The 13,026-nt window shown below is 43.2% G+C and overlaps 1 protein-coding gene across 1 annotated transcript in view; it reads right to left on the bottom strand.

Moving 5' to 3' along the window:
• LOC140478439 (uncharacterized) overlaps positions 1–13,026 on the bottom strand; it is a 119,161-nt gene that overhangs the window by 28,468 nt on the left and 77,667 nt on the right. The window contains exon 21 of the mRNA XM_072571703.1: positions 11,651–11,706. Within this exon, the coding sequence (XP_072427804.1) occupies positions 11,651–11,706 (56 nt within the window). The remainder of the gene's footprint in view (positions 1–11,650; positions 11,707–13,026) is intronic.

Below are 13,026 nucleotides of genomic sequence, written 5' to 3'. Positions count from 1 at the left end.
AGTCACAGATACAACACACTGACACTGTCACAAAGCGAACACACTGTTACAGTCACAGAGACAACACACTGACACAGTCACAGAGCAAACACACTGTTACAGTCACAGAGCAAACACACTGTTACAGTCACAGAGACAACACACTGCTACAGCCACAGAGACAACAAACTGACACAGTCACAGATACACCACACTGACATAGTCACACAGACAACACACTGACACAGTCACAGAGACAACATACTGTTACAAGTCACAGAGACAACATACTGTTACAGTCACAGAGACAACACACTGACACAGTCACAGAGACAACACACTGACACAGTCACAGATACAACACACTGACACAGTCACACAGACAACACACTGACACAGTCACAGATACAACAGTGTTACAGTCACAGATACAACACAGTGTTACTGTCACAGAGACAACACACTGTTACAGTCAGAGATACAACATACTGACACAGTCACAGAGACAATACACTGTTACAGTCACAGAGACAACACACTTACAGTCACAGAGACAACACACTGACACAGTCACAGATACAACACACTGACACAGTCACAAAGCAAACACACTGTTACAGTCACAGAGACAAACTGACACAGTCACAGAGATAACACTGTTACTGTCACAGAGACAACACACTGACACAGTCACAGAGACAACACACTGTTACAGTCACAGAGCAAACACACTGTTACAGCCACAGATACAACACACTGCTGCAGCCACAGAGACAACAAACTGACACAGTCACAGATACAACACATTGACATAGTCACAGAGACAACACACTGACACAGTCACAGAGACAACACACTGTTACAGTCACAGAGACAACACACTGCTACAGCCACAGAGACAACACACTGACACAGTCATAAAGCAAACACACTGTTACAGTCACAGAGACAACACACTTATAGTTACAGAGAAAACAAACTGACACAGTCACACAGACAACACACTGACACAGTCACAGATACAACACACTGACACTGTCACAAAGCGAACACACTGTTACAGTCACAGAGACAAACTGACACAGTCACAGAGATAACACTGTTACTGTCACAGAGAGAACACACTGACACAGTCACAGAGACAACACACTGTTACAGTCACAGAGCAAACACACTGTTACAGCCACAGATACAACACACTGCTACAGCCACAGAGACAACAAATTGACACAGTCACAGATACAACACATTGACATAGTCACAGAGACAACACACTGACACAGTCACAGAGACAACACACTGTTACAGTCACAGAGACAACACACTGCTACAGCCACAGAGACAACACACTGACACAGTCACAAAGCAAACACACTGTTACAGTCACAGAGACAACACACTTATAGTCACAGAGAAACAAACTGACACAGTCACACAGACAACACACTGACACAGTCACAGATACAACACACTGACACTGTCACAAAGCAAACACACTGTTACAGTCACAGAGACAACACACTGACACAGTCACAGAGACAACATACTGTTACAGTCACAGAGACAACACACTGACACAGTCACACAGACAACACACTGACACAGTCACAGATACAACAGTGTTACAGTCACAGATACAACACAGTGTTACTGTCACAGAGACAACACACTGTTACAGTCAGAGATACAACATACTGACACAGTCACAGAGACAATACACTGTTACAGTCACAGAGACAACACACTTACAGTCACAGAGACAACACACTGACACAGTCACAGATACAACACACTGACACAGTCACAAAGCAAACACACTGTTACAGTCACAGAGACAAACTGACACAGTCACAGAGATAACACTGTTACTGTCACAGAGACAACACACTGACACAGTCACAGAGACAACACACTGTTACAGTCACAGAGCAAACACACTGTTACAGCCACAGATACAACACACTGCTGCAGCCACAGAGACAACAAACTGACACAGTCACAGATACAACACATTGACATAGTCACAGAGACAACACACTGACACAGTCACAGAGACAACACACTTATAGTCACAGAGAAACAAACTGACACAGTCACACAGACAACACACTGACACAGTCACAGATACAACACACTGACACTGTCACAAAGCAAACACACTGTTACAGTCACAGAGACAACACACTGACACAGTCACAGAGACAACATACTGTTACAGTCACAGAGACAACACACTGACACAGTCACACAGACAACACACTGACACAGTCACAGATACAACAGTGTTACAGTCACAGATACAACACAGTGTTACTGTCACAGAGACAACACACTGTTACAGTCAGAGATACAACATACTGACACAGTCACAGAGACAATACACTGTTACAGTCACAGAGACAACACACTTACAGTCACAGAGACAACACACTGACACAGTCACAGATACAACACACTGACACAGTCACAAAGCAAACACACTGTTACAGTCACAGAGACAAACTGACACAGTCACAGAGATAACACTGTTACTGTCACAGAGACAACACACTGACACAGTCACAGAGACAACACACTGTTACAGTCACAGAGCAAACACACTGTTACAGCCACAGATACAACACACTGCTGCAGCCACAGAGACAACAAACTGACACAGTCACAGATACAACACATTGACATAGTCACAGAGACAACACACTGACACAGTCACAGAGACAACACACTTATAGTCACAGAGAAACAAACTGACACAGTCACACAGACAACACACTGACACAGTCACAGATACAACACACTGACACTGTCACAAAGCAAACACACTGTTACAGTCACAGAGACAACACACTGACACAGTCACAGAGACAACATACTGTTACAGTCACAGAGACAACACACTGACACAGTCACACAGACAACACACTGACACAGTCACAGATACAACAGTGTTACAGTCACAGATACAACACAGTGTTACTGTCACAGAGACAACACACTGTTACAGTCAGAGATACAACATACTGACACAGTCACAGAGACAATACACTGTTACAGTCACAGAGACAACACACTTACAGTCACAGAGACAACACACTGACACAGTCACATAGACAACACACTGATACAGTCACAGATACATCACACTGACACAGTCACAAAGCAAACACACTGTTACAGTCACAGAGACAAACTGACACAGTCACAGAGATAACACTTTTACTGTCACAGAGAGAACACACTGACACAGTCACAGAGACAACACACTGTTACATTCACAGAGCAAACACACTGTTACAGCCACAGAGACAACAAACTGACACAGTCACAGATACAACACATTGACATAGTCACAGAGACAACACACTGACACAGTCACAGAGACAACACACTGTTACAGTCACAGAGACAACACACTGCTACAGCCACAGAGACAACAAACTGACACAGTCACAGAGACAACACACTGTTACAGTGACAAAGACAACACACTGTTACAGTCAGAGATACAACACACTGACACAGTCACAAAGCAAACACACTGTTATAGTCACAGAGACAACACACTTATAGTCACAGAGAAAACAAACTGACACAGTCACACAGACAACACACTGACACAGTCACAGATACAACACACTGACACTGTCACAAAGCAAACACACTGTTACAGTCACAGAGACAAGCACACTGACACAGTCACAGAGCAAACACACTGTTACAGTCACAGAGACAACAAACTGACACAGTCACACAGACAACACACTGATACAGTCACAGATACAACACAGTGTTGCTGTCACAGAGACAACACACTGCTACAGTCACAGAGACAACACACTGCTACAGTCACAGAGCAAACACACTGTTACAGTCACAGAGACAACACACTGACACACATAGACAATACACTTTACAGTCACAGATACAACACAGTGTTACAGTAACAGAGACAACACACTGTTACAGTCAGAGATACAACATACTGACACGGTCACAGATACAACACACTGACACAGTCACACAGACAACACACTGACACGATCACAAATACAACACACTGACACAGTCACACAGACAACACACTGACACGGTCACAAATACAACACACTGACACACATAGACAACACACTGCTACAGTCACAGAGACAACACACTGCTACAGTCACAGAGACAACAAACTGACACAGTCACACAGGCAACACACTGATACAGTCACAGATACAACACAGTGTAACAGTCACAAATACAACACACTGATACAGTCACAGAAACAACACACTGACACAGTCACAGAGCAAACACACTGTTACAGTCACACAGACAACAAACTGACACAATCACAGAGACAACACACTGTTAGAATTACAGAGCTGACACACTGTCACAGTCACAGACAACAAACTGTTACAGTCACAGAGACAGCACATTGATACAGTCACAGAGACAACACACTGTTACAGTCACAGAGACAACACACTGTTACAGTCACAGAGACAACAAACTGACACAGTCACACAGACAACACACTGACACAGTCACAGATACAACACACTGACACGGTCACAGAGACAACACACTGTTACTGTCACAGAGACAACACACTGTTACTGTCACAAAGACAACACACTGACACAGTCACAGACACAACACACTGACACAGTCACAGAGACAACAAACTGACACAGTCACAGAGACAACACTGTTACTGTCACAAAGAGAACACACTGTTACAGTCACAGAGACAACAAACTGTTACTGTCACAGAGACAAGAAACTGATTCAGTCACAGAGACAAGACACTGTTACAGTCTCAGAGACAAGACACTGTTACAGTCACAGAGACAACAAACTTACACAGTCACAGAGACAACAAACTGACACAGTCACAGAGACAACACACTGACACAGTCACAGAGACAACACTGTTACAGTCACAAAGACAACACACTGTTACAGTCACAGAGACAACAAACTGTTACTGTTACAGAGACAAGAAACAGATTCAGTCACTGAGACAACACACTGTTACAGTCACAGAGACAACACACTGACACAGTCACACAGACAACACACTGACACAGTCACAGATACAACAGTGTTACAGTCACAGATACAACACAGTGTTACTGTCACAGAGACAACACACTGTTACAGTCAGAGATACAACATACTGACACAGTCACAGAGACAATACACTGTTACAGTCACAGAGACAACACACTGCTACAGTCACAGAGACAACAAACTGACACAGTCACATAGACAACACACTGATACAGTCACAGATACATCACACTGACACAGTCACAAAGCAAACACACTGTTACAGTCACAGGGACAAACTGACACAGTCACAGAGATAACACTTTTACTGTCACAGAGAGAACACACTGACACAGTCACAGAGACAACACACTGTTACATTCACAGAGCAAACAAACTGTTACAGCCACAGATACAACACACTGCTACAGCCACAGAGACAACAAACTGACACAGTCACAGATACAACACATTGACATAGTCACAGAGACAACACACTGACACAGTCACAGAGACAACACACTGTTACAGTCACAGAGACAACACACTGCTACAGCCACGGAGACAACAAACTGACACAGTCACAGAGACAACACACTGTTACAGTGACAAAGACAACACACTGTTACAGTCAGAGATACAACACACTGACACAGTCACAAAGCAAACACACTGTTATAGTCACAGAGACAACACACGTATAGTCACAGAGAAAACAAACTGACACAGTCACACAGACAACACACTGACACAGTCACAGATACAACACACTGACACTGTCACAAAGCAAACACACTGTTACAGTCACAGAGACAAACACACTGACACAGTCACAGAGCAAACACACTGTTACAGTCACAGAGACAACAAACTGACACAGTCACACAGACAACACACTGATACAGTCACAGATACAACACAGTGTTGCTGTCACAGAGACAACACACTGCTACAGTCACAGAGACAACACACTGCTACAGTCACAGAGCAAACACACTGTTACAGTCACAGAGACAACACACTGACACACATAGACAATACACTTTACAGTCACAGATACAACACAGTATTACAGTAACAGAGACAACACACTGTTACAGTCAGAGATACAACATACTGACACGGTCACAGATACAACACACTGACACAGTCACACAGACAACACACTGACACAATCACAAATACAACACACTGACACAGTCACACAGACAACACACTGACACGGTCACAAATACAACACACTGACACACATAGACAACACACTGCTACAGTCACAGAGACAACACACTGCTACAGTCACAGAGACAACAAACTGACACAGTCACACAGGCAACACACTGATACAGTCACAGATACAACACAGTGTAACAGTCACAAATACAACACACTGATACAGTCACAGAAACAACACACTGACACAGTCACAGAGCAAACACACTGTTACAGTCACACAGACAACAAACTGACACAATCACAGAGACAACACACTGTTAGAATTACAGAGCTGACACACTGTCACAGTCACAGACAACAAACTGTTACAGTCACAGAGACAGCACATTGATACAGTCACAGAGACAACACACTGTTACAGTCACAGAGACAACACACTGTTACAGTCACAGAGACAACAAACTGACACAGTCACACAGACAACACACTGACACAGTCACAGATACAACACACTGACACGGTCACAGAGACAACACACTGTTACTGTCACAGAGACAACACACTGTTACTGTCACAAAGACAACACACTGACACAGTCACAGACACAACACACTGACACAGTCACAGAGACAACAAACTGACACAGTCACAGAGACAACACTGTTACTGTCACAAAGAGAACACACTGTTACAGTCACAGAGACAACAAACTGTTACTGTCACAGAGACAAGAAACTGATTCAGTCACAGAGACAAGACACTGTTACAGTCTCAGAGACAAGACACTGTTACAGTCACAGAGACAACAAACTTACACAGTCACAGAGACAACAAACTGACACAGTCACAGAGACAACACACTGACACAGTCACAAAGAGACAACACAGATACAATCACAGAGACAACACTGTTACTGTCACATAGACAACAAACTGTTACTGTCACAGAGACAACACACTGACACAGTCACAGAGACAACAAACTGACACAGTCACAGAGACAACACTGTTACTGTCACAAAGAGAACACACTGTTACAGTCACAGAGACAACACACTGTTACAGTCTCAGAGACAACACACTGTTACAGTCACAGAGACAACAAACTTACACAGTCACAGAGACAACACACTGACACAGTCACAGAGACAACAAACTGTTACAGTCACAGAGACAACACACTGTTACTGTCACAGAGACAACACACTGACACAGTCACAGAGACAACAAACTGACACAGTCACAGAGACAACACACTGATACAGTCACAGAGACAACACTGTTACAGTCACAAAGACAACACACTGTTACATTCACAGAGACAACACACTGCTACAGTCACAGACACAACAAACTGACACAGTCACACAGACAACACACTGACACAGTCACAGATACAACACAGTGGTACAGTCACAGAGACAACACACTGACACAGTCACAGAGACAACACTGTTACAGTCACAAAGACAACACACTGTTACAGTCACAGAGACAACAAACTGTTACTGTTACAGAGACAAGAAACAGATTCAGTCACTGAGACAACACACTGTTACAGTGACAAAGACAACACACTGTTACAGTCAGAGATACAACACACTGACACAGTCACAAAGCAAACACACTGTTATAGTCACAGAGACAACACACTTATAGTCACAGAGAAAACAAACTGACACAGTCACACAGACAACACACTGACACAGTCACAGATACAACACACTGACACTGTCACAAAGCAAACACACTGTTACAGTCACAGAGACAAACACACTGACACAGTCACAGAGCAAACACACTGTTACAGTCACAGAGACAACAAACTGACACAGTCACACAGACAACACACTGATACAGTCACAGATACAACACAGTGTTGCTGTCACAGAGACAACACACTGCTACAGTCACAGAGACAACACACTGCTACAGTCACAGAGCAAACACACTGTTACAGTCACAGAGACAACACACTGACACACATAGACAATACACTTTACAGTCACAGATACAACACAGTGTTACAGTAACAGAGACAACACACTGTTACAGTCAGAGATACAACATACTGACACGGTCACAGATACAACACACTGACACAGTCACACAGACAACACACTGACACGATCACAAATACAACACACTGACACAGTCACACAGACAACACACTGACACGGTCACAAATACAACACACTGACACACATAGACAACACACTGCTACAGTCACAGAGACAACACACTGCTACAGTCACAGAGACAACAAACTGACACAGTCACACAGGCAACACACTGATACAGTCACAGATACAACACAGTGTAACAGTCACAAATACAACACACTGATACAGTCACAGAAACAACACACTGACACAGTCACAGAGCAAACACACTGTTACAGTCACACAGACAACAAACTGACACAATCACAGAGACAACACACTGTTAGAATTACAGAGCTGACACACTGTCACAGTCACAGACAACAAACTGTTACAGTCACAGAGACAGCACATTGATACAGTCACAGAGACAACACACTGTTACAGTCACAGAGACAACACACTGTTACAGTCACAGAGACAACAAACTGACACAGTCACACAGACAACACACTGACACAGTCACAGATACAACACACTGACACGGTCACAGAGACAACACACTGTTACTGTCACAGAGACAACACACTGTTACTGTCACAAAGACAACACACTGACACAGTCACAGACACAACACACTGACACAGTCACAGAGACAACAAACTGACACAGTCACAGAGACAACACTGTTACTGTCACAAAGAGAACACACTGTTACAGTCACAGAGACAACAAACTGTTACTGTCACAGAGACAAGAAACTGATTCAGTCACAGAGACAAGACACTGTTACAGTCTCAGAGACAAGACACTGTTACAGTCACAGAGACAACAAACTTACACAGTCACAGAGACAACAAACTGACACAGTCACAGAGACAACACACTGACACAGTCACAAAGAGACAACACAGATACAATCACAGAGACAACACTGTTACTGTCACAGAGACAACACACTGTTACTGTCACAGAGACAACACACTGACACAGTCACAGAGACAACACACTGACACAGTCACAAAGAGACAACACAGATACAATCACAGAGACAACACTGTTACTGTCACATAGTCAACAAACTGTTACTGTCACAGAGACAACACACTGACACAGTCACAGAGACAACAAACTGACACAGTCACAGAGACAACACTGTTACTGTCACAAAGAGAACACACTGTTACAGTCACAGAGACAACACACTGTTACAGTCTCAGAGACAACACACTGTTACAGTCACAGAGACAACAAACTTACACAGTCACAGAGACAACACACTGACACAGTCACAGAGACAACAAACTGTTACAGTCACAGAGACAACACACTGTTACTGTCACAGAGACAACACACTGACACAGTCACAGAGACAACAAACTGACACAGTCACAGAGACAACACACTGATACAGTCACAGAGACAACACTGTTACAGTCACAAAGACAACACACTGTTACATTCACAGAGACAACACACTGCTACAGTCACAGACACAACAAACTGACACAGTCACACAGACAACACACTGACACAGTCACAGATACAACACAGTGGTACAGTCACAGAGACAACACACTGACACAGTCACAGAGACAACACTGTTACAGTCACAAAGACAACACACTGTTACAGTCACAGAGACAACAAACTGTTACTGTTACAGAGACAAGAAACAGATTCAGTCACTGAGACAACACACTGTTACAGTCACAGAGACAACAAACTGACACAGTCACAGAGACAACACACTGATACAGTTACAGAGACAACACTGTTACAGTCACAAGGACAACACACTGTTACAGTCACAGAGACAACAAACTGTTATTTTCACAGAGACAACAAACTATTCCTGTCACAGAGACAACAAACCGACACAATCACAGAGACATCACACTGATACAGTCGCAGAGTCAACACACTGTTACAGTCACAGAGATGACACACTGATACAGTCACAGAGACAACACACTGACACAGTCACAGAGACAACACACTGTTACAATTACAGAGATAACACACTGTTACAGTCACAGACAGCAAACTGTTACAGTCACAGAGACAACACATTGATACAGTCACAGAGAAGACACACTGTTACAGTCACAGAGACAACACACTGACACAGTCACACAGACAACACAGTTACAGTCACAGAGACAACACACTGTTACAGTCACAGAGACAACACACTGACACAGTCACAGAGACAACACACTGTTACAATTACAGAGATGACACACTGTTACAGTCACAGACAGCAAACTGTTACAGTCGCAGAGACAACACATTGATACAGTCACAGAGAAAACACACTGATACAGTCACAGAGACAATACACTGATACACTCACAAAGACAACACACTGTTACAGTCACAGAGACAACAAACTGTTACTGTCACAGAAACAAGAAACTGATTCAGTCACAGAGACAACACACTGACACAGTCACAACACAATTTCATTGTCACAAATCACTGAGACCAATCACAGATGCAAACCTGTGTACAGTCACACCTAATATCAGGGGCAGGTAGTAATATACACCAGCTGATATGCTACTCAGCATTCAGGACTCCATTAAGTTGGAGCGATGATTTAAATCAGAAGAACATATAATGGTGGGTCTTCTCATTCCTTTTGCCACTAATTTTGATACAAAACAATTCTAAAGATCACTCCTGTCCCCATCATTCATTGGTCCCCACTATTTGATATTTTCCTGTTCAACACCAAAGAAGTTAAAGAGCAATGAAATGGGCAAGATAGGAAAGTGATTCCAAAGAATAACCTTGATGAAAAATTTTATCAAACAGTCTTTTATCACATTGTTTATCACTCACTCACTTGTGCAATTGCAAAAAATTTTAACTTCTCCCACTCCATTGTATAACTCCCATGGTATCAGCAGACATGGAGGCAGACTGCTCATATCTCTTGCGAGTTAGGACCCCATTGAAAACTGTTCCACCAGCAACTGTAGATGCAGCCCTCAGGAGACAAGGTGGCACATGGGGTTCTGGCGAATGCAGTGGGTGAGAACTGAAGCAGCTTTGAATGGGGTTCCCTACATTCATGATCCCTTTCGCTATCATCACTGCGATGACTGACCTAGAGAACACTTTGATGTAGATCAGTGTATCCTTGTGAGATAAAGGCAAAGCCAACATACTTAAGATGGCATCCCTTTTGACCTCCAGACTCCACATGACTGTGGTCAAGGCTTCCTGCATACCTCCCCCATTTGCCTCCCCTTCCAACCCCATGCTGAGGTTTCTCTTTGCTCACCAGCTGTAAAACAGCCTTTGTCTAAGAGAAGGACTCAAGTGGTTTGTTCAGATCCACCTACCTGGCACTGTGCTATGTTTTACAAAGGCCACATCACCAGCATCGTCTTTCAAACATCTAGAAGGATGCAACCATACAGACCAGTAAATCATTAAGAGCAGTTTACAAACTTATTTACCAAGTGGACGACTGCATTTCACAAAGGCAGCTCACCGGCCTCTCAGGGGAAATTATGGATGGGCGTTAAATGCTGGCCCACATCTCCTGAATGAATACTTTTTCTTTAAAATAAACTGACAAAGTCCCATTTCGGCTCCCCTCACACCAGCAGCCTGGTGAGGTACAATACAGAAAGGAAGGCTCCTTCAAACTTTCAACAAGTAATCCGTGGTTGGGTATGACAACTTGCATTTAAGTAGTAACTTGTTGAAAAATGCCATCAGGCCATGCTAAATTGCCCATAGCATTAGTGCATTAGTCAGGGGTAAATAAGGGGAATGGGTCTGGGTGGGTTACTCTTCAGAGGGTCGGTGTGGACTAGTTGGGCCAAAGGGTCTTTTTCCACACTGTAGAGAACCTAATCTAATCTAATCTAAAAAGAGAGAGAATGAAGTGGGGTCACGGGTCAGTGGTGGAGTTTGGTTGGTTACGAGGTGGCCAAAATCTTCCTTAAAGAAATATCTTTTAACTTAAAGCAGTAAAACAGTAAATGTCTTAGGTAGGGAGTTCCAGAATAATATCTATACAACAGAATTGCAAATAAAGGAAGGGGGGGTTACAGGAATACACCAGGAGGCAAAGATTGGAAAAAATGGAAAATCACAGTTAGGGTTTTGGGATATAAAGAGCTGTTTATAAAGCTTAGTAGCAGCACTAATGATCAGGCTGTCAGGTCATAGCTGTCAGACTGGGCCTGAAGCAAATAGTGCAGAAACCAATGAAAAAGAAAAAGAAACTTGACCTGGTCAAGCTCAAGCAATATAGATAAAGAGAAATCTGTTGTTGTGGTGGACTTAGATTTCCAAAAGGTCTTGACAAGATGCCACATTGAACATGACTAAACAAAATAAGAGGTCTGGTGTACAGCATAACATATTAGGTTGTAACAGATCTGTTACATTGAGTTTTTAGGATACAGAATCTTGGCATAAATGGATCATTTATGACTGGCAAGATATAACAAGTAGAATGCCACAGGGATCAATCCCAATGCCTCAACTATTTACAATTTAGATTAGATTAGATTAGATTAGATTACTTACAGTGTGGAAACAGGCCCTTCGGCCCAACAAGTCCACACCGCCCCGCCGAAGCGTAACCCACCCATACCCCTACATCTACATCTACCCCTTACCTAACACTACGGGCAATTTAGCATGGCCAATTCACCTGACCTGCACATCTTTGGACTGTGGGAGGAAACCGGAGCACCCGGAG

The sequence above is a fragment of the Chiloscyllium punctatum genome, chromosome 6 (genome assembly GCF_047496795.1).
Source record: "Chiloscyllium punctatum isolate Juve2018m chromosome 6, sChiPun1.3, whole genome shotgun sequence".
Classification (NCBI taxonomy): Eukaryota; Metazoa; Chordata; class Chondrichthyes; order Orectolobiformes; family Hemiscylliidae; genus Chiloscyllium; species Chiloscyllium punctatum.
This window is presented reverse-complemented; position numbering and strand designations above follow the sequence as displayed.